Here is a 27,915-nt window from a genome sequence, read left to right as displayed (position 1 = left end):
AAGGCTATAGTTACTGATTTTTCTTACAAAATGACAGAAATAGCAGGAACGTCCCTAACAGTTGTACGTCATGAGTCAGTTATAAACAGATCATAACAATAGCGTTAGGGCATAACGGCAGTAGAAGTTTAAAACCTTATATCATTGCGAATGGTTCCACGCACATAGTGGCTCTTTTAAAAGACTGTGCCTTTTATGCTTTTCTTATATTTAACGAAATATTTCATTTCCAAGTTTAATTCGAGTAAATTTTGTTTCCACGAAGCTCCACTAGGACATATGTCCGAAATGCCAGCAGCATCATGCATGAAGATCGCAGAGCGTCAAGGTGGGAAGGTGATCAGTGGTTTATACTGGCTGGGAGAAGCATTGGCACCTTTTTTGGTAAGATTTCTTTGGACCGTTTTTTCTATTCACTATTTTTCTTCACAGGAAATCAAATGTTACCATAACAAGATTTTCATTGGAAGACATATACACGCAGCGTGGTTAGGAGGCATACAGTCGAAGGACAATGAAGAAAATTATTTTAGCGGTGCTGGATTAATAGTACATCTTGAGGGGAATATACTAATAGAACAATAACCGATATAAGCAAACAGTATTTCGACACTCTCCTGATGGAGCTGCCAAGTTTAGACGAGTTTAGATGTGTCGAAGTCATTTCATACGATCAGGTAAAATACGCACACTATTAAAGCTCCAAAAAGTGACTAAAACAATCACAATTTAGCTCTAATAGAGTTGATGAACATGTGCATTCCAGCACTTTCCTGCCACCTAGTCTAACCTCCCACCGGCTTTGACGTCATATGTGGGTTGAGTTTGTTTTTGGTTCTCGTCCCTGACTCCAAGGGTTTTTTTCCGGCTTCTCCGATTTTTCTCCCTCTACAAAAACCAACACTTACCCGGAACGACGGACAGTTTTTAAATGAGTTCCTAGAGCTCTTTGGTGCTCTGTGGGTTAAAAACAAATTAAGTTTACGTTTAGAACAGAGAGGATCACAACTTGCAGCCCACGAAACTGAAGGACCATTTTACCATTTCACGGAAATTCAACAGTAAGCCTGACCGTCTGATCAATGAAATTATATATATTAGTGATACATAGATATTACACGGGAAATTACAAAGGATATCGATATTACACGGCGGCGCGAAGATATGAATTTTATTTTCGAGTGGTAAAAATAATATTTTAAGAACCTCGCAGCGACTGAGTAAAATATTGTTTTTAACACGTGAAAATTAAATTCGTATCTTCAAGCCACCGTTTAATTTTCTTATTATTATATAGGTAAATCCATTGTTTGCTATTTTTCCCCGACTATTTACACAGGCAACCGTGAACAAGCGGACGATCGCAGAAGATAGAACCATGTTCTATCTAAAGGCTGGTTTCCATATGATCGCGGATCGCAGATCGCAATTAGGTCTGCGATCGTCTGCGATCTTAAGGCTGGTTTCCATATGATCGCGGATCGCAGATCGCAGATCGCAGATCGCAATAAGGTCTGCGATCGTCTGCGATCATATGGAAACACTTCTGCGATCGTCTGCGATCCTGCGATCGTGATCGCAGACTATCGCAGACGATCGCAGACCTTATTGCGATCTGCGATCTGCGATCCGCGATCATATGGAAACCAGCCTTTATGGAAACTACTTCTGCGATCGTCTGCGATCCTGCGATCGTGATCGCAGAAGATAGAACCATGTTCTATCTAAAGGCTGGTTTCCATATGATCGCGGATCGCAGATCGCAGATCGCAAACAATCGCAATTGATCGCAGACGATCGCAGGAGATAGAACATGGTTCTATCTTCTGCGATCGTCTCCGATCACGATCGCAGGATCGCAGACGATCGCAGAAGTAGTTTCCATATGATCGCAGACGATCGCAGACATTATTGCGATCTGCGATCCGCGATCATATGGAAACCAGCCTTTAGATAGAACATGGTTCTATCTTCTGCGATCGTCTGCGAGCACGATCGCAGGATCGCAGACGATCGCAGACCTTATTGCGATCTGCAATCTGCGATCTGCGATCCGCGATCATATGGAAACCAGCCTTAAATCTATATATCAGTTGATTTCGCCACTACGACTTTCCGAAGAAAAGCTTTTAGAAAAATGGCGACGCCCATCTCGTTTTCTCACCAAAATGAAACTGCTTCACTCGCACGAACTCTTTCTCTATTACAAAACTTTATTCGTACTCGTTCTCGTGCCAAAATCTATAAAGTCTTTTATGTACATATTTTAAGATCATCCATTTAAATTTGAACGGATCTTGACACTTTGAACTTGACTTAAATGACATCCTGAGGAAGAGTGTTTCCTCCCATTTCCAAACACCGAGGAGTAGGTTGGAAAAACGAGGCGCAGCCGCGTTTTTAAACCAACTTCGAGGTGTTTGGAAATAGGAAGGAGGAAACACTCTTTCGAGAGTTTAATACCGCTTCTCAAATATTGATAATTCTTGGAGAAATTCGAAGCAAAAGTTCACAAAATTTTATGATAATTAAGATCACATTTCTTAACCTCCTTCACGGTAGTGATTGCTTTGTTTTGGCTTGATGAATTATTAATGAGTTTGAGAAGTATTGTTTGCTTATATCGCTTATTTTTGCAAAACGTAAATAAAAAAGGGATAATTAGCTAGGCTTTATAGGGATACCTCTAAGCCTAATGTAAGGATTAAAAGCCAAAAACTTATACTTGAGAATGAGGAATAGCCCAACCATCACTGGCAGGCCCTTCTATAGTAAAGGCAGCAAAACATCATCTTGCATCACTCAAAACACCATTTTACCCTCCAATATTCAAGCGCAATCATTTTCTTCTTAAAAGTGATAAGGAAAAGTTTGATCGGAAGGTCACATGACCTTTGGTTCGAAAGATTTTGGTTTTAATTCACAGACGAGAACGATACGCTTGCTGTCAGTTCTACCGGGTGTCGCCTGGTGGGGCCGGGAAAGGTGAGCCTGCCAACAACAACAATACTTTATTTCACCCCATTTTCCTTGCAACTCGATTTTTTTTTGCCAATTTGCAAACTAGTGACTCCTCTGCCAATGGAGACTTCAGCGAGAAAACCCTACCCAGGTACGGTCCCTGCAGTATTCATTAGAATAGTCACTGTGATCATGACATACTCTAATCCAGTGGAATTTAATTTAGCCGCTTCGGTTTCACAACAAAATAAGCTGTACCACAAGAAAGCACTTATCAGTAGTGAATGTTCACGCTTTCTCCACAGAATTTCTCTAGTCTTCTTGCCGGAAAGTATTAATATTTCACATGAGAAATAAAGTGATTCATTTAATCAATTAATCACAGGGTCAAACCTAAGGTCAGGGGCTTAGTTAGCATTTTTTTTTTCGTTATAAAAGTGACTACGATGACAGACACTTTTCTTGATCAAATTAAATTTGAACAATATAACAAGAAGCATTACCGTAAAGAACTACAGAATTATGTCATTTCATTGCATTTACTTTTCTGTATCATGATTAGGCATATTGTCATATTACACTGGCTGAATATGGCTGGACCCTCATCGCTCGTTTCTCAAACAATGACACCCTAAACTGGATGGCCGACACTGGATATTTCTGGTACGACATAAGGCAAGCTTTTGGTGACAACACTGACCCATTAAACAACACTGACATGATCTCGCCAGCGCTTTGGATGACCAGCGGCCAAGAGTTGAAGATCACGCGCAGTGATGATCCTCAGCACACCGCTCTGTTGCAGACCACGAGTGACTGTCTGGGTGGACAAACATTCAGATCCAAAATCACAAGCTATGGTGACTTCCGGAATACCGGTTGGCACGGATGTTGTGCATGTAAGGGAACCTGCCCGGTCCAATATGGCGGACGGTATGAAACAACTGCAGGTTTCTCAGAAGCAAAATGCAATGGAGATTTCCAAACTGCCAATTACATTGGTTTTTGGTGTGACGGCGGGTGGGATGGCTCTTTGATCATGATTGGCGGTGGAGGAGATACTTGTTCACGTGGTGATCACGGGATTGGTGTAACAGCGGCGTACAGGCCTTCGTTTAGAGATGAAGGACGAGGAGAAAATGACTTTGGTGACACCGCATTTGGCGAACTAACGGGTGCTTACGGTTTAAACCTATGGATACGTTAAGTTATCCTGGTCCGATCCTTGTCCAGTCTGTCCATTTTTGGAATCCGAAATTTTATATAACACAATACTTAACCGACAAACAAATCAAAAAGCACCACAATTTGGCTGTACTGTTATTTGGATTGTCAAACTTAAGTATTTTATCTAAGAACATCAAGTTAGAATGAAACAGACTGTGTATCACGATAAACAGTGCCCATTGATGTAAAGCGAATGTAAGGGTGTGTTTCCGACTTTAATTTTAGAATACAGTTGTTATTTCCTTTCGATAGCTTTGATGGATATTTTCCAGATTATTTGACATTTTCCTGTAGTTAAAAGATTAAAGTTAACAGCTGTGTTGTTTACAGGTTTGCCTAACCTTAGCATGGACCTCCTCGAAGGCCACGTTGAAGCCAAAGCATAAAATTTAAGGATTTTATCAGCCTGATTGGTTTCCATTTCTACATATTTTCTCAGAACAGTTGTGTTGTTCTCTCCTGTTAGAGTATTTGGACAAAACCAATTCTTATCTCTGGTTGGAACCATCTGGCCTTGGTTGAATTACAGTCGAAAACATGTTTACACCACACTATAAAATAAGGCGTGATTTGAGTGATACTTGTATTAAAGATGTAGAGTAGATATAGAATTGAGTAGAAAAGTCTTAGTTTACTTGTAAAGTACACGTAGAATGGAACAGAATAGTCGTCGAGTTTTTGTTGTGAAGAACCAGTCCTTTAAGAATGAAAAAGAGCTACCCCAAAGATTCCTGGTGTCTCTCTGCTGAGTTAAGCGAGTGCCTTACACCATTCAGCTTCATCTCCACACTTAAAAGTAACGACACTTTTAAGTTGTCTCCTCTGCTGTTTTAGGTGATCCTCGGATTGGTGTAACAGGAGCGTATGAGACTTCGTTTAGAAGGACGACGAGGAGAAACAGACTTGGGTAATCTCACATGGGCTGAGACTGGTGCTCGCGGTTTTAATCTTGATTTAAGTCTTATCTTGCTGACTGAAGTCAATTTCTTTGAACAAATCGATCGTGTTACTCCCGGTCTCATGTATGGAGTTCCTCAAGTTTCCGTGCTTGGTCCTATTTTGTATCTACTGTATACGTCGCCTCTTGGCGATGTTATTAGAAGACATGATATGAACTTCCATTATTATGCTGACGACTCTCAAGTTTATTTTTCTTTTGACTTCGTTTCATCTGTCACTGTGTCAAGAATTGAAGCCTGTCTACAGGATGTTACAGCTTGGATGTCCTTGAATAAACTTAAACTTAATAGTAAAAAGACAGAACTTTTGGTCTTTGTACCGCAAAGTACACCTACTTCTCAGATTCTTTGTTTCACAGCGGTTGATGGTTCTATTATTCAACCCTCACAGACTGCCAGGAAAATAGGCGTAATATTTGACCACAAGCTACATATGAATCGCCATGTTGCGTCTATTTGTAAATCTGCATTTTTTTTTCACATTCGCACTATTTCTCAAAATAGAAAGTTTCGATCAATTTGTTGCACTAAAACGTTGTTTCACGAACTCATAACGTGTAGATTAGACTTTTGTAACTCTCTCTTGTATGGCCTTCCCAAATACTTAGTTAACAGACTTCAATTAGTTCAGAACTCTGCGTTACGGCTGTTCTTTTGTAACCATAAATATGACCACATTACTCCTTTATTTAAAGAAGTTCACTGGCCTCCTGTTGAGCAAAGAATTGTTTTTAAGATTTGACTTTTGACCTTCAAAGCTGTAAATAATTTATGTCCTAGTTATATTAGTGATTTGCTGGAGATGTATAAGCCTACACGGAACTAACGCTCTTCTGAAAGGAACCTGTTAGCGATCCCACGGTCGAGGCTCAAATCTTATGGTGGTCGTGCTTTCTCAGTCTGCGCTTCCAGACTATGGAACACTCTTCCAGAGAGTATTAAATGTAGTTCTAATGTTGTTTCTTTTAAGCCTAGTCTAAAAACTTAACTTTTTAAGCGTTATGTTAGTGAATCATTTTTGTTATACCTTGCCATATTTTCGTTATAGGATTTTAACCCTTCATTATAAAGCGCCTTATAGCTTTTGGATAGGGCGTTTTATAAGTTATCGTTATTATTATTATTATTATTATTATTATTATTATTATTATTATTATTATTATTGTTGTTGTTATTATTATTATTATTATTATTATTATTATTATTATTATTATTATTATTATTATTATTATTATTATTATTATTATTAATTCTGTGGATACGTTGAACCGATCCTCGTTCAGTCTTGCACTTTTTGAATTTTCCAAAATTTTATATTACGCAATAGCAAATCAGTCGCAAAAAAATCAAAAGGCACCAAGATTTAGCCGAGCTGGTATTTGGATTGTCAGACTTAACACCAGCGACACACTTGGCGATTTTATATGCCGATCGGGACGAATTTGATCTCAAGTGAGAATCGCAACCGAGTTTCGTTGCTTGACAAGTGCACACAAGGCGATCTTTTAGCCGTCATTTCGAAAAGTCATGTTGTTGTTTTTGTTGTTTTTCTGACGAAAATATGTTTTTTATTGCAAAACAATTACTAACACAACAATACAAAAATTTAACATCTTACTTACAATACTATACTGGGCTCCAACAATAAACATTACTTACGATGGGGCACTAATACGACTAAGACACAAATACTTAATAACAGTTACAGAACATTGGTCTATTTACAATACGCTGTTAACATAACTTACAATGCTATTTAAGTTTTTTAACTTTACTTTATTTACAATTATTACGTAGGAGAGAGAAAAATATATGAAAAAAAAAACAATAGCAAGAAACAATAGGAGAATTTAAATATACACCGATAAAGGACAATGTTATGAATAAAACTCGCTTTTGACAAACTTTCCTGCCGGAGAAGTTTCATAAGAGATTCACTTATGATGCGAGTGATGTTTTTGGCAATTTTAAGGAAAGCTTTCAATCATGCAGGATTGCAGCGAAAACCGACGAAAAACAGCCTTTGGTTTAATCGCCCTAGGCAGGGATCCTGGGAGTTCAGTTCGTCGGTCCAGGGACAAGAACACTTAGCCAAAATACTTAAAATACCGTTTTCTGTTTCCCCAGAACGTTTTGTGGCCTCAGTTTCAAATCACATCTATGTAAGCTAATACAGATTGATCTGTTAGCATGCTTTAGCTGGAAATTAAATTTAACTTTAGTAAGGGTTTAGCTTCTGTATCAGGGTTCTTTTATGTTACACCAGAGCATATGACGCTTGTCACCCGCCGCATTAGTGTTTTTGTTGTTGTCGTTGTTGTTTTGTTTTGTTTTGTTTTTTTTTTTTGTTTTTTTAAGTTACAGTGGATTGTGTGAGGTTTGTCACCCGCCATTCTGATGAATAAAAATTAAGTGCTGAGTTGCTGTGTTAGAGTTATTTATGTTACACAAGACCGTATGAAGCGTGTCACCTGCCGCATTAGGGTTTTTTTAAGTTACAGCGGATCGTGTGAGGTTTGTCACCCGCCGTTCTAATGGATGAAGATTAAGGGCTAAGTTCGGCTGTATTAGGGTATTTATGTTACGCCAGACGGTGTGAGGTGTGTCACCCGCCGTTCTAATGGATAAAGACTAAGGGCTGAGTTGCTGTATTATGGTATTTATGTTACACCAGACGGTGTGAGGCGTGTCACCCGCCGTTCTGGAGCCAGTTGATCAAAGAGCGGATAACTTTACCCACTGAATAACTCACTATCCAGCGGTGCAAATGTACTCCAACTAAAGCTTTTGGCAAGTTTCCTACACAAGCCCATACTTAAATTTGACATGTGCTTCTACTCTATCCACAAATTATAGGGCTATCGGGAAAATCTTGCACACATTTCATCTGCCGGGTAGCGACCTATCCAGTGGATAAAATTATCCGCTCTTTGAACAACTAGGGCTAGATGAATAAATTAAGGTTGAGTTGCTGTATTAGCGCTTTTTATGTTACACCAGACCGCGTGAGGTGCGCCAATTAAACGCACTATCTGATTTTATTATTTTGTCTATGGTGTAGGGTTAGGTACAACAATCTTCACATGGCAAAAAAACTTCAAACTCTGGCTACAGGTATTTTACCTATTCAAATGCTAAATTGTACAACAGTGTAAATACTACTACAAAAAAACCTAGTTCACTTAGGTCTTTTTCTACCAATTATTGGCCCCACGCGTGTCAGTGATATTTTATTTATTGTAACCTGTTATGTATTATAATGTTTTATTACCTGTCTGTGATTAGTGTTACCATTTTAAGTTGTGATATTTTTAATTTGCATAAATTAACTTCAAACGCACAACTTAATTGTAAATAAGTGTTAGCTTTATGAATTTTGTGCCTTATAAAGTATATATCTATCTATCTATCTATCTATCTATCTATCTATCTATCTATCTATCTATCTATCTATCTAACTTCCCCTTCATATGGAGAGCTACGATACAAGTTGGCGTGTATGTATTAACTTTTATAAAAATGATCTCCTGCCCCCAACTTCAATACTACTTGTTATAACTTATTTAATATTTCGTGTTTTATAGACAACGAACAACGAAAAGCTCCCAAGCACTGTTTTGATTTTGCGTAGATGCGACACTGAAGTACGTTAGCAGATAGTATACACCGCATTTCTCTAGCTTTCAGATACTGTATTGAAAATAAGAAACTCGCAAAACGTGTCGTTTAGGGCGCCTTCGGGCGCAATTTATGCCGCCCTGATATGAATGACAACTAATTAACCGATCGCATTGTATTCAGCTGTGAAACAAACAAAACAACGCATTTCATATATTACCACATTCGGCAGGTGCTTTCGGCAAACATCTACGATCTTTGTGAAGCAACTCAGATACAGCCTATAGCTTGGAAACTGAAGTAGAAGATGGAGAAAGTTTCAGTCCTTCTGATAACTTTGCTCTTTGCGCTGGCAGTCGTCTCCTCATATTCAGTTGCTCACGCTACTAAAGGTAGACGTCTTTTCTCCACGTTTCATCCGATAAAACGGATGGTTCTTGCACTATTAATGGTTAAGTTATTTTGTCCCAGTGTTTCGCCACCTTTAATTTTTTCTAAAAACAATTATATTCTCTTATTTTAGAGATTGTGGCTAAGACAGGGATCAGCCGCAAAGGTCTTAGCCGTCCTGTAGGTTATGCCAATTTTAAGGCGCACAAATTATCCTATCTGAATATAAATATTCTTGGAGAAAGTCTCGTTGAGCAGAGTTCTGTCTGCGCGCTGGCCTGTTTGGAAACCGCTCCGTGCTTTTCCTACAACTTGGCTGCCTTCCGGGATATCAAGGGAAAACTTTTGTGTGAGCTGCTGCCATGGGACAAGTACAACAACTCGGATAAGTTCGTGCACAGTAATTACTTTCATCATTTCAGTATTGCGGTAAGTTAAATTTCTTGTTTATTATAACAGTTGTCTTACTTACTGCATTTAAGGCAAATTTTATAACAAGAGAACCATTTTTATATTTGCCTTGTCTCTAACTAACCCTCACCCCAGCGCTCTTGGTTTCGTCGTGCCAATTATAACTGTCCCTCCCCCATGGTGCAAATTGCTCCTTACTTCGGTCTCGCCGAAGATTCAAGTCTCCCGCGTGAATAGCAATACCATACACGGTCAAAAACGATCAATTATAACAATAGCTATTGTTAGCGAATTTGAGCCGCTTTTCTTGCTACGTTATATTAATTGAAGAAAGGACTTCGCTTTTATTTACAAAAAAAAAAAGAACTTGCAGGTATGAAACATAGTAGAAATATTATATTTGCTAAATGTAAAATGTTTTCACATACTTCTTTATAATCATGCAGGAATGTGAATGGATATTTTTACCATTCTGTCAAATTTCTTTAGCGAGCCTTCAAATTCTCTAAAGAAACCCTTAGATTACCGTTAAATCGCAAATATTGTGTGAGACAATTCATTCCGTACAGTCCAGTCGAAAGCGTAATACTTCGTGCGAATTTCTAAACTAAAGGAACATTCCAGCGAATTTCTTTTGCCAAGGCCAAACGTTTACACCTTGTAAAATAACAGCTATACCATTTTTATGAAGATTGGCCGATGCAATAACTTCAGTTGAACTGAGACCGTCGAACTGTCGAGTGTTTCGTTGCGTGTACAAAAATCTGGCTATCTAAAGACTCCTGTGAAGTTAAAGAGCTGACTGACAAAGGGAAAGATGTGGACAAACAACACGAGAAAACAGGAGCGAGTCGCCTGAGATGAAACGTGCGAAGATGCACAGATATCATTCGCACCAGGAGTCTTTCAGAAGAAAACGTTTTGCAAACACAAAGACCCTGTTCGTTTGCCGCATTTTCACAGGAAAGATAAAGGGCCGATGGGAAAACGTTGCGAACGTATGCCGAAAACATAAAGCTGCTTATCCCGAGGAGAAGCCAAAAGAGAAATTTCTCTGTATTTCTTCGGCCAGAAATTATCGTCACAAGTTCCTTTTTTTTTTTCCTATCAAGAAATACACAGCAGCCGGCAAGTATTTAAGACACTTCCTAATGAGCAAACGGCTCAACCTTACGTCAACACAAGCTGAGTTGAGCATGGTCTTCTCATACAGTTGAAGGACATACATAGAGGGGATAACACGCTCCTCCTCATATTTGTTAATAATTCGTCTCTATTAAACAGAGCTGAGACATTTCCAGGCATGTCTGATCACAATGCTCTCTTCCCTGAAATCGATATCCATATCCCAAATATTATAAACAAACCAAAAGGAAAATTCCTCTCTATAAAGCCCCGTCTACACGAGCAATTTTTATATGGCAATTTTTATGTGGCAATTTTTATTTGCCCTTGTAGATGATGACAAATGACCAATGTTTATGTGACAACTGCATTCGCTGAAAAGCTGGCGTGTTAGTTTTCTTGTGGCAAATAAATATTGCCACACAAAAAAATTGTCCATGTAGACGAGACGCCACATAAAATGTGACAATTTTTTCAACGTCATCTGTAGAACCCAGTCCCTCCAGTCCCTAACATTTGCGCATCCAGCATGGCGCCATCTTGCTTTTTGCCTTTCCATGGTCATCTCCGCTGTGCAAAATTAGTACTGACGCAAATTAACAACAAATATTTGTCGAGCCATCTACACGGGCAAATAAAAATTGCCACAAACGGTTGCCACATAAAAATTGCTCGTCAGTGTAGACAGGGCTTAAGAGTGCTAAATTTCAAACGCACACCAATATAAGTAAGTGAATGATCATTGCAGTTATATACGCATTTTAAGCAGTTGTGAAAAGAAAGCCTGAAAAAATTCAGGCTTGAACGGGATTCGAACCCATGACCTCTGCGATGCCGGTGTAGTGCTCTACCAATTGAGCTACCAAGCCTACACTGGGAGATGATGATGATGCGTATTATCGTATTTACAGTCACCTTGCAGCAGTGCGTGCAGAATGTGTGAGCCGCTAGAGATATTTAAGCCATTAATTATTATTCAAGTTCATTTGAGTTTAACCGTCGTTCGGTTATAATAAAAGTCTTTTTGTCAGTCGCTTCGCGTTCGAGTAAGTAAAACTAGGGAGTCAAATCGCATGAGGAAACATGGTGTCAGGACCAAAACAAAACAGCCTTACCGACAAATTACCGACGCATGTGGATGGCTAGAGGATGCCAAAGACATGGCTCTCAGGAATGCAATTTTCCTTGGACTCAAACATCTAATGGTGTGTCAGAAGTGTTTGGAAGAGAACCAAGATATACTTACATCAGACAGGGTCATCGAGATTGCCACCGACCTCTACAATAGCGATTGTCAAAGATCGAATATGCAGACTCTCAGCACAGCATCGACAGCAGCCACGGTCATATAACAAGGGTCAACTCAGGTTCACAAGCTACAGGAAAAGCACCGAGAAGATGGAAAATCAAGAAAGGGACACGACAAAGATGACACTTCCCAAGACAAGGATGGAATGAAGAGGCAAGATTGTTATTATTGCGGAGCAAGGCCAGCTCATCCAAAGTCTAAGTGTCCAGCCAAGGATGTAAGGTGTCACAACTGTAGTAAAAAGGGCACTACCAGAAGTGTTGCAAAAGCAAGCTAGCAAAACCAGGCAAGAACAAAAAGTTCAAACAAACTCAAGTACATGGCTTGGAGACACAACCAATGGACGTATTCAACCCATATTCAGGCTACTACACGCCACTTGAACCGCCCCAACAGTACTCAAGTCAGCCAGCATTATTTCACCATATTCAGATGTATCATGTTAAGAGTATAAATGACACTTCAAGTAAGCATATCAAACCACTTTGGTTGAGTGCAACAAGTGAAGGACCCATTCACCAAGTTGAGTGTGAAATCGACACAGGTGCGGGATACAACGTAATGCCTTTATACACGTACAAATCGCTGTTTGGAGATAAGGAGATGATGCCTACTCCAGTGCAAATCTTCGGATACGGAGAATCTCCGATAGCAAATTTTGGAGCGTGTATAATTACCATCCATACCAGCAACAAGCAGCCACAGATGGCAACCTGTCAGGTGACCGACACTCGAGGATATCTTATCCTAGGTAGAACAACAGCGCAACAAGTTGGTTACATTGACTTCCCAGTGGTAACACCACCCGCCTTAACCCGCGTTCTACAAATCCATATGAGTGTGAATGCTTTACGTCCAAACATAGATGACGTTAAAACGCCCACATGTGAAATAATGAATGATGCAGTTATTCTTAATGGAAAGAGACACTGTTTACCTATAACAAAGGAGTACGTGTTGTCAGAATTTAAAGATGTGTTCGAAGGCATTGGTAAACTGCCAGGAGGGAAATACCACATTGAACTCAAACCTGATGCTCAATCCGTACAACACCTACCCAGGGCAGTGCCGGAAAAAAAGAAAGAGGCCGATAAAGATGGGCTAGAAATATTATGCAGCTTAGGCATTACCGAACCAGTTGCGGGGCACACGGACTGGATCAATAGCATTGCACCTGTTGCTAAACCAGATGGATCGATTCGACTCTGTCTAGATACAAAAGACCTCAATACGAGTATCAAGAGGAACCATTACTACTCCAAGACGATTGACGAAGTCAGTGCTGAACTCCATGACTAAAGGTATTTTATAGTCGTTGACGCCAAGTCAGGCTATGGGATGGTGGAATTGGATTCCGAGAGCTCACTTTTAACAACCTTCAATACCCCTTGGGGATATACAAGTGGCTCAGACTTCCTTTTGGTCTGGAAGTCATCTCAGACGTCTTCCAAGAAAGACTAAATTCCGCCCTACAAGGAGTAAAAGGAATCACCGGTTGTGTTGATGACGTCCTAACAAGGGGTGTAGATTGTAAGGATCACGATGTGAACGTAGGATGAATGGCATAAAGTTCACTTCAAAGAAACTTTAGTTTAAGAGCACCAAATTTGAATTTTTTTGGACACACGCTGACACCGGAAGGAATGAAGATTGATGACAGAAAAGTAGAGGCCATAAAGCAGACGAGTGCACCAAAAGACAAGAAGGGTCTTCAGGGTTTCCAAGGCATGGTTAATTGTCTGAAGCGCTATTCAGTCCAGCTAATGAAACTCTCCGAGCTGCTCAAGCCACAACTAAAAGAATATGTGGAATGGTCTTGAGACTCCACCCATCAAGATGCATTCGACGCGATCAAAGAAGAGCTCACCAAGACTCCAGTACTCGCATATTTCAACCTTAACTGTAATCATGTTATTCAGACGGATGCCTCGGTGAAAGAACTGGGTGCCGTGTTGCTACAAGAAGGTAGAACAGTGATCTACGTATCTCGAACACTCACTCCTGCTGAGGAGCACTATTCTAACATTCAGAGGAAACTGTTAGGACTGGTATTCGCCATAGAGAGACTGCACAACTATGTCTATGGTGAACCAGTTCGAGTTCAAACAGATCACAAACCACTGGAGACGATTTGGAAAAAGTGAATTGCCACAGCAAGCCCAAGACTTCAAAGGCTCCTCTTGAGACTTGCAAGATACGAGGTTCAGTTAGAGTACATCAGGGGAAAGGACAACTCAATAGCAGATGCACTGAGTTGAGTCGATCCCCTCAGTCCAGAACCACTCATTCCAGGAACTGGCTGTTTTAATAAAGCGTGTAAAGTGTGACCTCAGGATGTAAAGCAGATGATGCAATTCCGGTGCATCACATTACTAACGCCATTCCAGCAACAGACAATCGCCTGGACAGAACCAGAATTGCCACCACTGCAGATACGATCTAATTCTGCAATGCTGATCTACAGATCCACACCAATCAGACCGGGTCAACTAAGTCCAGCAGATCTGCTCACCCAGCGCAAGTATAGAGCACTACTGCCCATTCATCAATATCTACATCCTAATCTGGAGAAGAGCAGAGAAGCGCAGATAGCACAGAAACAGACCCAAGCGGATTACTACAATCAGAAGGCCAAGCGGCTTCAGGATCTAAGGCAATACCAGAATGTACGCGTGCAACTGGATCCTAATAAGCCAGTCTGGCGGAAAGCCACAGTGATTCAGCAACCCACTGACAGGTCACCCAGACGTTATCAAGTGCAGACCGAATCTATACTTTTTCAGAAACCGTCGACCAATCAGAAGAGCTAATAGGGAAACCTGCCCTTCTAGAAGAATCAGTTGCGCCAGTATCACCACCGACGAAAACCGTCAGCCAGACATTGCCGACGCAGTGTGCGCAATACCACGCCCATCCCAGCATTGTAGTCTCTAGACCACAACGAACTGTTAGACCACCAAAAATACTGATCGAAGAAGTGTAGCTAAAGGGACACTAAAACAAAAACTTTTAGGAACTTTCAGTTGATTTTCTTTTTTTTATGAAGAAAGGGGGATGTTGTAATACTAGATGCGTGCAGAATGTGCGAACCACTTGGAATAATTAAGCTATGAATGCGTGCAGAATGTGTGAACCGCTAGGGATATTTAAGTCATTAATTATTATTCAAGTTCAGTTGATTTTAACCGTCGTTCGGTTATAATAAAAATCTTTGTGTCAGTCGCTTCGCGTTCGAGTAAGTAAAACTAGAGAGTCAAATAGCATGAGGAAACTTGCAGCAAAACATCTTCTTCCATCACCCAAAACACCATTGTACCCTCGAATACTCGAGCCCAATATTCTTAATCGTTTTCTTCTTAAAAGTGATTAGAAAAAGTTGGATAGGAAGGTCACATGGCCCTTGGTTCAAAAGATTTTGGTTTTAATTTACAGATGAGAACAATAAGCTTGTTGTCAGTTCTGCCGGGTGTCGCGTGGTGGGGAGGGGAAAGGTGAACCTGCCCTGATCTCCGTATGATTATGTTTCCCCCGTTTTCTTTGTGACTCTCTGCCAACGGAGACTTCGGCAGGAAAACCGTACCCAGGAACGGTCCTTGCAGTACTCATTTGAATAGTCACTGTTATCATAACATACTGTAATCCAGCAGGATTTAAATTGGACGCTTCGGTCTCATAACAGAATAAGCTGTATACCACAAGAAAGTACTTATCAGTAGTGAATGTTCACGCATTCTCCACAGAATTTCTCTAGTCTTCTTACCAGAGAGATCACTTTTGCTTCTAAAGGTTCGCAGACAGGTAAAATAGATTTTTGCATTTATAGTTTTATTACGCTTTTTATTTTAAACCCTTTTGGCAGGTTTTGTTTTCCTAAAATGAATATTTATACGCAAATTTTCTTACTGAAAAAGCTTATTTAACCTTGATTACGAAATATCCAGGCGATCCCCTCCTCCCCTGAAGCCTTTTAACTGCGCTATTATTGCTCTCAATGCCTTAGGCGAACGAATATGAAACCGATTCTTAGACAACATTTACAGAAAATAGTCGACAAATAAATACTTTCGTAATACGGGCTCTTCGTAAGTCTTATTTTTTGTTAAGGTAGGTATCACTCCACATTCCGTGACTACTAAGAGAAAACATGCCTTTTGAACGAAACGGCTTTGGTGTATCCCAGCTTCCTCCGATCATTTTTTCATAATCGATGGTGATCTGCACCGTTTGCAACGTCTTACATGGTTGGTCGAGAGGACAAAGAACAAACAACTTCATTCATGCCCATCAAGTAAAAAGTTAAATCGTTAATTATCACACCCAATGCATGCCCACCTCCCCCCCTCCCCCAAACCATCTAATTATTTAATTTGTTCATGTTAGCGCTACCAGCTATTTCTCGAGCGCTGTTTCCCATTACTTACAATGAAAAACAATGTAATTTAGAGAGATTTTGTTATCCCCCATGCACAATCCCACTGCTTCATCTAGCCTTTTAAAATCTTAAATACTCAGTCACAGAAGGCCCAATGAGCAGTTATACTAACCTGCTAGCAGAGGTTTCTTTCTGCCAAGTCTTTCAGCATGTACGAAGTCCAAGAAGCTTGTAAAAAAGCCTACGACGCGAAATACTAGAGACGCGAACGACTTCGTAGATGCTAGAAGACTTGCCAGAAAGAAACCTCTGCTAGTAGGGTATAATTAAATCAAAATGAGGGGGAAGATTATTCCTCAATTAATACAAAACAGCTGTCTTAAGCATGTTTGTTTCAAAATCATTTGCGAACGAAACTAAGGCAACACCACAGGTATACATGTAGTCTGAGTCGATCACACAAAAAATAAAACTATTCGCTGGTTTGGTATATGTTGATTTTGTTTATTAATCTTCAGTCTTATTCAATTTTGTAAAATATTTATTGTTAGCCTTTTTTTATCCAAAATCCATCTCAACTTCAAAACCACGCAAATGCCAAGATGTAAAAAGCATGTTTGGAAAAGAAAAATTGCCTAAATTTATTTAATCTATAAAAACATGAGAAATGTTTCCTTTTTTTTTTCTAGAAAACCCCATTGCGAAAAATTATCGTGTTTCTGTGGATTAAAAAAATACGTCATCTGAACTAATCAGAATGCATGTAAACAAAATGGCGTTTTCTAAAACTGTCTTCCGTTACACCTTCTCTCTGACAGGATTTTTGCCAAATAACCTTACAAAATTTACCCCTTCTCGAGGTCCACAGCTGTTATCCGTATTGCGCATGACTAATGTTTGCGAAGCCAAGAGCGAGAGGCCCTGGAATCGAATGGGCATGAAGGCAGGTGGTTTATGGTTGTAGCTCCTATTTCATGTCTAAAGCCTATTCCTGCAGACCACTACAACAACAGAATGTCATTACTAATACATGACAAAGCATGCTGGCCTTAATGGTTTTCAGCGAAGTAACTAGATCAAAATAATTGACCTATAACGTACCTTAAACAGAAACTTGTGGACTGCAGAATCATGTATGCATTCAAAGATGACGTGAGGAAAGCAGAAGTTCTGTTGAATGCTGACGTTTAATCGCACAGTTAAGCGCTGCGCGCGTAAAACGCTCCTTCAAAACGTGCTTAGAATTAAATATTTTCTTTCAAATTCAGCGGCTTTTAATATGAAGTTGGCTGTCTACGGGATTTTCCTTGGCTTACTTTCTTATTTTGTACCAAGTGTAAGTTGCGTGGTGGAAGGTGAGTACAACAATTTTTTTTTTTTTTTTTTTTTTTGCCAATATATTTCTTCTTTACTTGATACGTTACGAGCCGGGTGATCGCACTAGAGAAACTTTTATCTGCCAAATAAAAGGCATATAAAAAAAGGAAATACAAATCACTGCGAGTTTGCAAAACGTTTAGTTTATCAAATTTATTATAGGAAATCACTGTTTTTGGCCCATTTCTTTGATTTCTGGCCCCAGTTGTTCAAAGAGCGGATAAAATATATAGGTTGGAGTATGTTTAATCCGCTGGATAGCGATTTATCTACTGGATAGAGTTGTCCGCTCTTTGATCAACCGTGACCAAACATTGAGATGATACTCGACTATTGTAATTCAGATCTATGGAGTGGTTTTTCAGTCTTGATGTGCTGACTGATGAATTATGCCTTTTAGTTATACCTACTAATCCTCAAGCGTAACAATTCAAATTATGATGCAAAGCTATTCATAAGGACTTTCCTGAGGTGTTGTTGGTTTTGGAAATCTTCCCTACTGAGCGCGCGCTTTGTTTTTAAACGAACCATAGAAAACTATAAATCAATGTCAAGTTAATAAGATGTGAAATCCGAAGAAACGCTACTTGTAAGTTGTTTTGGCAGACGCGCGCAAGTATTTGAAGTTCAAAAATCACAGTGCCTGCCCAACTAAAATAAATTACAGCTCTTGCGCTGTCATGGACAACAAAGTTAACTAGAAAATCACGCGACAATCGGTTGACAAAGCGTGAGGCTTTTTGATATTCCCCGTGGTTTCTACAGCTGATCATCGGTTGTGAAGACAGGCAATGAATATTTTTCGACGAGAATCGAGCGCTGGGACATCCCGTTTTGCTTTCTCGCCCAGGCTTAAGCCGGCAAAGCCCCTATGCCAGGTCAATAAACGTTTGACACGTTTCATGAAGAGCAAGAGTGACCTTTTAACTCGATGAGCTAAAACTTGAACCATTCTAGATCGCTTTCAAAGCCATGTAAACACAATTATTTGACGGTGATTCAAGATCTAGGAAAAATTTTAGCTATTGTCTGAAAAAAATTGTTTGTCAGTTACATACTTTTATTTCCGGTTTTTCTAACTTTTTTCAACAATGCCTAAATCCTTCTTCAAGAAGAAAATTTTTTGAAATTATCTTTAGGTTCTAAGAAACTAATTTTAAAATGTTATGGCTTTTAAAGGCTGTCGTTATGTATACAACCTGATCTAAAAGCGGATAAATATTTAATCGATGAAAAACGAAAATTAGAGATTTCTTCATACATTCCCAGTCAAAGGATTAAAAAAAGTTTCCATTACAATTTTGTCCACCTTAAAACAGAAAGGAAGTGAAACCGAAGGATGAATGACTCTTAGTACTCACTTTATTTAATTCTTTCATGGATCAGATACCGAGTGTTGTTAAATGCAAATTCAGTCGTTTTTCAGTCATAGCCTGTTGTTTACACAAGTATCCTTAAACACATGCTCCAAAAACGCACAGGAATCTAGACATCAACATAGTAAAATGGCATATGCTTTATGTATCCTGAAAAGAAATGGGTTGAGAAAATCCAGCAAGTTTTGTAAGCAATCGTCGCATAAAAGTTACGTTTTAGTTGTTATCGGAGCGGGGGTGTGTTTTGTAACATATTTAAATCATTTCGGGACCGAAAAACAAGCATTCAACCAGTACTAATTGATTTTCTAAAATTCTTCACATTTTAAACGATACAATGTGACTTACTGACTTCACACCAAAATCTGCTGCCACTTGCAAAGACAATGGTTCCACTCCTGAGCCCAAAATGCCTTCTTTAGTTTTAATAAATGCTACCCAAGTCCGTTAAGTTACTTCGCACCTTTTTTTTTTAATTATATGAGTTTGCCCAAACGGCAAATTAATTGTGAATGCTAGGTAAGTAAAATGTAAAGTTTTCGGGAAATTCTTTGCCAACAGCCCGTACAAAACTGAAACATTGGTTTTAAGCTTAAACGGTGGCGAGAGAAAGGAATTCAGGAAGATAAGAAGGATAAAAGAACTAGGCTGATAGAGAATATGTAATTATTTTTAATTATTTCTTTAGCAAGCAAACAACTGTCAGTAAATTTTCAATAACCCACCACAAGATGATATATCAATTAAAACTGGGACAATGTCTTATAATCCTCATTATTCATCCGTTGTCTCAGTTCAGCCATTTGGCCCATCCATAACGAAAGTGTATGCGGTTTCTATCGTTTTTTAATCTGAAAACACTTAACGGATTACTTTGACGTTGTTCCTTTTTTTTTTTTTTTTCTTCGAAAAAAAACCGAGTGTTATTATTCAATTTGTTTTCGCTGTTTATACTTAAACGATTGAAAGCGACCAGGAAAACATTTCTTTCTCTTGGCTTCTTCTGAAGTCTGTGTTTACGTAAATTGTTGCAACCTTCTTTTTGAAAACCTCTGGCATTCTGATTCGCGGCATGCCGGGATTTTTAGTTAATTTCAACTGGCTTGTGCAGAGTAACGGGCCATTTTTGGATGAAATATCCTGAGGCCATATTGTGACGATGTAATTATGGTTTGGGTTACTGCTGCGCAGTGATTGAGCAGAATGTGCAAACAGGTGATTTGAAGTCATTGCGATTAAAATCGCCGCTAAATTGCTGCCTTGATTATAAGCATAACAATTAAGTCTGTTATGACAACGAACGGAAAATACGAAAATGATTCTTATATGGTATGTCGATACAACCTCAGTTCAGTTCCTGACCGTTACATTTCGATAAACCGTATATTCATAGATTAAAGGTTCACGCTTGAGATCTTTTGGTCTACTTTTTTAGTTATGGATGACTTTCAAAGAAATCACTGAAATTGGAAGCATTGTTTTGATTTGCTCGAAAATATTTAAAAACAGCACGACAGGAAATACCTGCTAAAAAATTTTAATTGAATCGAGTCTGATCTTATTCAACGTAGTTGTAGGTAACGTTGGCCTAACACCAAAACAGCATAGCACCAAAGCATTATTTTGATTTGCTCGAAAGTATTTAAAAACAGCACCACAGGAAATCACTGCTAAAAAATGTAATTGAATCGAGTCTGATCTTATTCAAGGTAATTGAAGGCAACGTTGGCATAACACCAAAACATTGCTCCTAATAACGCTTTAAATGTTTTCGCTAAGTTGCGATTGGGTAAAACATGTTAGGTGATGCGGGAAAAAGTAAAAATAAAAAAAAAACCGTTAAAATAAATCCGTGCCATGTGACCGTTAGCTGCAAAGGGAAAATTATGTAATGTTTAAAACACGAGCAGCAGTGTTTTAACGGGATTTAAAACCACGAGTGCGCCTCGTGGTTTTAGACACTGCGAGTGTTTTGAACGGCTTCAAAACATTCCTGGAAAAGCGTGTGTCAAGAGAGTTCATAACAATAATGCTTTTGTGAACGTTGAAAATTAGCATTTGAGAAAACATTAAACACCGCATACCGATAAGGAGGAGGTTTTATCGGGTTTTAAAACCACTGCACTTGATGTTTTATCGACAATTTGATAGGTCAATGGACTGATGAATTATTAATGAGTTTTTTGAAAAATGGTACCAGTACCGATAAAGACGATCTCTCTCTTTTTTCTCCGTAGATTTGTGTCGCCATTTGGACTTCAAACCTGCTAGGGCTTTTGAGGGAAAGCGACTGGTCAATCACGTGATCCGCACCATCCAACACGTCCAAGGGGACTTCTGCGGAGCGCTATGCTTCATGGAACATAATTGCGTCAGTTTCAATGTGGAAATGCCAAGTGGATCAGATACAGCCACGAAATGTGAACTGAATAACGCAACTCATTACGAACATCCGGACGACTTGAAGCCATGGAATAATTATATTTACCGTGGAACAAAGGTGAGTGAATCCTAAATTCTCAATAAAGTTTGGCATATATTTCTTGTAATTTTAGTTCAGAGAAATCCGAGGCCCATCCTGAGATAACTGCATGATAGATGCAGTCAACCTCCAATGTCGCAGTGAGAGATCTGGAGGGAGGAGAGCATATTACACTGTTTTCTGGATCTTCCAATGAAACGGTGGCCTGTCTGAAAATTTCACCTTGATAGGAGTTTATTAATTTTTACATCGGTTTATCTTGTTTAAGAACCCTTGTGGAAAGCTTCCTTGCCAGAGAAACGCAACTTGTCAGGCAGGATTTACCAGCAAAGGCTATCGATGTCTGTGCCCCCCTGGATTCGACGGTGACCATTGTGAGAATGGTAATTTGATGCTCATTATTAGTCAGTAGAAAAAATAGTTTTTTATATACCTTATGGGTACTTAATTTCGCGTGTCTTTAATTTCGCATTTTTTTGCGATTGTTAAAAAATCGCGAAACTAAAGACCCGCGAATAAAAAATTCTTGAGAAATTTAATACCCATATAGAAAATTCAAATCACAGAAAAAATGATTAACATGCAATAACAATAACATTACCGCAAACTACGGACCGAGACAATGCGTATCCACATTTTAACTGATAAAATAAAAAGTTAATTTTCAAATATGCATTTTGCTTGTTCCAATTTAACTTAAAAGTTAATTTTTAAACATGAGTTTTGCTTGTTTCAGTTTATCAAGCAACTTTAAAAAGTTCAGACTTTTAAAAAAATAAAATGAAGTTGAGAACGCTTGAATCGGGAAATTTAATCCCCTTCTTTCATATTTGCCTATTGAAATCGCGAGAATAAAACCCCGCAAAATACTGTCTCGCCAAAATCGCAAAATTAAGTATCAATAAGGTATAAATGATAACGTGTTAATGACCCCTCACCTGAAGGGAAGTTTTCGAAGATCTTACTGTTAGGCAATGAAGCTTCGTTTGTTATCGGAAGATGAATAAATAATGACAATCGAACATCAAAATTATGCGAGATCTTCAGATGATCCTCAGTGTGTGTCAGTCCGATGTGATGCGCACCACAGCTTGTTTTTGGCAATGGCATTGGTAATGACCGGCAATCAGGTAAGGTGTCGGCAATGTCGGCGACGGTGGATTGTGTTAGTGATGGTGATGGTACAAGTTATTTTTATCTAAATCAGCTTAAATCTTTACAACCAAAAGCTGAAAATCAGCAAAGTCGGAAAGGTACTTTGTCATTTTACTCTTATTTGTGATGCTATATGTTTCAAAAACATTTGGTGTTTTTAGTTTATCATCATCATCATCATCATCATCATCATCATCATTATTATTATTATTATTTTTTTTTTTTAATAATATAATCTTTATTAACATATACCAAGCAGCTGAAATTGTTATTTACAAGTTAAAAGTTGAGAAAAGAACTATTAAAACCTATTTACAATTCATTCCGATTTCGAGACTAATTTTCGAAGCACAAACTTTTCAAGAGAAAATACAAATGTCATAATAATAATTAATAATAATAATAATTATTATTATTATTAGTATTATTATTATTATTATTATTATTATTATTATTATTATTATTCAGACACTGACGAGTGTTCTATGGAGCACGAATGTCACATCAATGCTGATTGTACCAACACCGAAGGATCGTACAATTGCTCTTGTAAGGATGGATATTATGGGGACGGAAGAAATTGCACAGGTAAATAATTTTCGAAGTTATCGTCCTTGGCATTTTTTACCCTAAGGGTCTGATCACCCAAAACATGAAAACTCAACTGAGCAGGACCTTTCTGTGGGGTTTCTTATTTTGCAATCATGTGCAAGGCCATTCTTCATCGGTCTGCGATTACGGGACGGGATGGTGCCTCCTGATACGGGAGGTATTTGGCAAAGCTTTTGACCTTTCAGAGAAGCAGATCTTAGCAAGGACTCCAAAAAGACTGATTAGGGGTAGCCGGGCATTTTTTAGAGATAAACAAGCAACATAAATTCTAAAAAAGCTTTAAAATATAGAACAATGTAAGGGACTTTCTGTCCAAATTGAAGCTCAATTACCTCCGGAAAAGAACGGTTACCCCAATTTTCTTTTTGAATTCCAAATTCCCCTGCTTCGTACAGTAGTCATAAACCGCGCAAAAAATTTTTGTAGTAGTAGGTGCCTTCCTTAAGAGACCCGACTTTCTCAGACCATCCCAAGATGCGCAGAACGTATGCGCAATAACAAGGGGAGCCACCGTTCTTAAATCATTTAAACGAAAGCTATTGAGCAGTACTTCTTATGCTGTAAACGGTCTCTATGAACCTCTCAGTCTATAGATTGAACGCAAAGGTGGAACCATTTAAATAACATGTTTTTATTTTCTCATGCAGCTGGAGAATCGTGTTTGGCGATAAAGAAGATTGTTGGCGAACAGGCGGTGAGCGGAGCCTACTGGCTCATTCAAACTGGCTTCAAGTTTCTGGTGAGAGCTATTAGTATAAGATCCATGTAATAAAGCATGTATGTGGAATTTATCGTCTTCTCCTGGTCCTTTTTTAAAGGGCAATGTCACCTATTTCTAGTGTTACTTTGAATGGCCAAAAAACATATTTGCATCGAGGGAAACATTAAAACAATGGTTCAGTTTTGTTAACATTTATAAACAAATTCTTGTGTGATACCTTTTTGTCCTGGATTTTTAACACACAATTGAGACTGAACATAACTTGCATTATTCCACTGGTTAACCTGACCAATGTGGCAACATGACGGGAGAGTTTTGAAGGAGTGTGCAGATTAATTAACGTTTTCTTTTCGTGAAATCACGTAAGAAGAGCCATAAGTTGTCATTTGCGAGAACGATACGTGATTAGGCCTTTGCTTGAATATACGCCACCTGTCCTTAGCCCCCATACAAGTGCTGACGTTGGCCTAATTGAACAAGTACAGAAGAACGCTTGTCAGTAGTAGCATTTAATTTAATATTGTAACTATTATTATTATTATTATTATTATTATTATTATTATTATTATTATTATTATTATTATTATTATTATTACTTTTTTGTAATTTAGGTTAGTATCTTAAGTTGGTATGGTTAGTATTGTAAGTAGAGTTTAGTATTCTATAGTTGATAATAAAAAAAAAAAAAAAAAGTACAGAAGAACGCAGCCAGAGTCGTCACCTCCGACTACAGGCGCACCACCAGCACTACAAAGTTACTTCGTTGTCTCGGTTAGGTCACGCTAGAACACCGTCGTTTATAACAGCAAGTTGTTCTCTTCTATAAAATCTGTAATAATTTGATTAAATTGGTTTCCCCCAACTGTATTTCTTAACCTTAGGAGCATCAGACACAGTGTTTGCAAATAGTACCAACTTCCGTCCATCGTTAAGGCCTATGGCAGGTCTATTTTCCCAGGCGCGTAGGAGGGGGGGTTCGAGGGGTTCGAACGAACCCCCTTTGAAGATAAATAATGGCGGAAGAAAAACTTTTAAATAAAGTTTCCGTGGTCGAAATAAATCAACCAAAGAAAAATAGATATAAACCCGAGAAAAAACCCCAGGTCAATGTTCAGCAGCTTACTGATTTGGTGGATCTCTATCAAGATGACCTACCCTCTCCGCAACTCTTTTCGTACGAATTCCAGAGGTGGAAAATTATGGTTCAGGACGGACGAATTGTTGCTGATTCGTCTGCTTCGTCACTAAAAGCATGTGATCCCGACGACTTCCCCAACCTGTACATGCTCCTGAAAATTGCTGCCACCCTTCCAGTCACCACTTGTGAATGTGAACGTTCCATAAGCACAATGAGGAGGTTGAACAACTACATGAGGTGTACTATGGGAGAGAGTAGGCTGTCCGCCCTGGCTCTAATGCATATCAAATATGATATGCCGGTCAATCTTGACGAGATAGTCAATTTGTTCGAAGGACTATACCCGAGAATGATGCAGTTTACCAGCCTGGTGCATGACTATCGGCAGAACGAATAGCTATCAGAACTTGACAGGGCGCGGAATGTACATTGAACTTTCTTGTTTAAGTTGAAACAATTATGCCGTCGAAATAACGTATATAGCTTAAAAAGCTGTGTAAAACAAAGTTGTGATTTGCTTAAAATGGGTCTCAAAATGCAGGAAATGAGGTTTCTGGGAACCTAGATTTTCAAAACTTTCCGGGGTAGCATGCCCCCGGACCCCCCCCCCCCCCCCCCTGGTAAGAGCGCCTCCGGCGCTCAGCAAAATTTGGGGCTCAACGGACACCCCTATTAAAACCTTAGCTACGCGCCTGTTTCCCAAGAACCATAAGGACATGGAACCTACTGCCTAGCAATGAGGAGATGGATCCCACTCTGCAGGCGTTAAAAACGGCCGCCCTTCCTACAGTTACATCCTTGCAGGCTCCTGTCCACTTACGCAGACTATAAGACCTGTTAACTTTCTTGCGTATACACCTTAATTAGCTCAAGCTATCTATCCAGATCTTTAACACTTCAGTGAGCAGTTAAGTGGGCGTTTTATGCAACCGAGTCCCTGGATCGCACCTTCTGGCGCCTTCTTTTCACCAAGGCAGCAGCAGACGCATTGCTGAGGCACTCTGGAAGAGCCAAGAGCGTAAGAAGAGAGAAGTGTAACATCTCAACTTGAGCAATACCTCTATGGTGTGTTTCTTGGACTCCATTGAATCAATGACCCCAAATTCTATTGAGTTGATGGCACTGCACTAGAGAGGACGTATTTGGCATGGATTTCTGAGAAAGCAAACAAAATGAAACGAAATGATCACTGTGGCACAAAATGATCTGGAAAATTAACACAGGAGACCTTTCTAAAATTATTACGAGTAATAGTACTAACCACAAAGTCTTTTAAACAGCTACGGCTATTTCTAGGTGCAGCCAGGAGCCCATTACTCCTGGTGCAGCATTGTACTGTTTTCGTAGCCATGATAACTGTTTTGTTTGTTTGCTTCAGACATATTGCCATATGGAGTCGAGTGGTCAAGTCTGGACCTTTATCGCTCGGTTCTCAAACGCAGATGGCAAAAACTGGATGGAGGACAGCGGTGAATGGTGGTATGACAAGATGGTTGCTGTTAGAGAAACAAGTGATCCTTCAATCAACTCTGACATGATCTCGCCAGCATTTTGGCTGTTCAGCGGCAACGAGTTGAAGATCACGCGCAGTGATGACCCACAGCATACCACTCTGTTGCAGACCAAAGGTGACTGTCTGGGTGGACAGACATTCAGATCCAAAATCACAAGCTATGGCGACTTCAGGAACGGCAGATCTTGGAATGGTGGCGTGGATGGGTGCTGGGGTGACTGCAACGTTACTTACGGCGGACAGTACAATACAACTAATGGTTTTGCACAAGCAAATTGTAATGGTGAAATTCAAGGCGCCAATAAGATCGGTTTTTGGTGCGTTGTTGGCTGGAGTGGCTCTGTAATGATGATTGGTGGAGGAGGCCAAAGGTGCATCCGTGCGGATCACGGAATTGGAGTAACATCGTCGAAAGCGGCTTCCTTAATTGCTGGGGCAGGCAGAAGAGAATACGACTATGGAAACGAAGGGTTCAACTTGCCAGCTGATGCCTATGCATTAAACCTTTGGATACGCTAATACAATACGGTGATCTTTTCTAGGGCCGAGCCACAAGTTGCTCAAATCTTTCTCAAAACTTGCTCAAAAATGTCGTTGCCATTAGTTGCCATTGTTCCCCAAAAGTTACGTTATAATTTAGAAAAATTACCCAAAGGTCGCCCTAGAGTCACCCTATCGTTACTTGGTAGTATAGGATATTAGTAACAGTTGGAATCAGTTGATTCGTCACTACCGTTTGCCATTTTGCTTCATGTTCTTGGAAACCGCTGACCTACCCTTTTCAATGTCTCTTTCAACCTCGTTCAACCAGGACCCTTTCTCTCCGTTGTCTTAAAACTGTTATAATACTTATAATACTTAGATATGCTTCAAAAACTAACTTCTGTAAAGCACGTTTCTCGACTAATATTGCAAAAAAACAACATTACCAGCACTAGCAGTCGATCACTGGCAAAAACTTCCTCAAGATCTCAAAGATCTCAGTATTTCAAACTTACCTAGAAAAGCTAAACAGTATCTACTATCGAAGCAAAAATAATGACCTAGCTAGCCAAATTCCTCTAATTTATATATTGTAACAGTCAGTGTATGAGCAGTGCGTGTGTCGTCTGTGAGTGTGTGTTGAATATGTATATAGATGTTTACATTTAAAATGCTTCTTTACAAGA

The 27,915-nt window shown here is 39.3% G+C and overlaps 2 protein-coding genes and 1 pseudogene across 2 annotated transcripts; all 3 read left to right on the top strand.

Moving 5' to 3' along the window:
- The first annotated feature begins 268 nt into the window (after positions 1 to 268).
- Positions 269 to 4,209, top strand: LOC146480164 (uncharacterized). The gene is made up of 2 exons (XM_085110046.1): positions 269 to 384; positions 3,524 to 4,209. Exons 1-2 carry the CDS (start codon positions 280 to 282, stop codon positions 4,166 to 4,168), a joined length of 750 nt encoding a protein of 249 aa, XP_084966172.1. The 5' UTR covers positions 269 to 279; the 3' UTR covers positions 4,169 to 4,209.
- Positions 4,210 to 11,664: 7,455 nt separating this feature from the next.
- On the top strand, positions 11,665 to 13,094 carry LOC146480163 (uncharacterized; annotated as a pseudogene).
- An 8,290-nt stretch (positions 13,095 to 21,384) lies between these two features.
- On the top strand, positions 21,385 to 27,337 carry LOC146480162 (uncharacterized). The gene is made up of 5 exons (XM_085110037.1): positions 21,385 to 21,625; positions 21,876 to 21,990; positions 23,231 to 23,350; positions 24,022 to 24,113; positions 26,612 to 27,337. The coding sequence occupies exons 1-5, from the start codon at positions 21,482 to 21,484 to the stop codon at positions 27,263 to 27,265; spliced, it is 1,125 nt and encodes a 374-aa protein (XP_084966163.1). The 5' UTR covers positions 21,385 to 21,481; the 3' UTR covers positions 27,266 to 27,337.
- The last annotated feature ends 578 nt before the right edge of the window (positions 27,338 to 27,915 follow it).

Source organism: Pavona decussata, unplaced genomic scaffold (assembly GCF_977016875.1).
Source record: "Pavona decussata unplaced genomic scaffold, jaPavDecu1.1 SCAFFOLD_55, whole genome shotgun sequence".
In the NCBI taxonomy this organism is placed as follows: Eukaryota; Metazoa; Cnidaria; class Anthozoa; order Scleractinia; family Agariciidae; genus Pavona; species Pavona decussata.
This window is presented reverse-complemented; position numbering and strand designations above follow the sequence as displayed.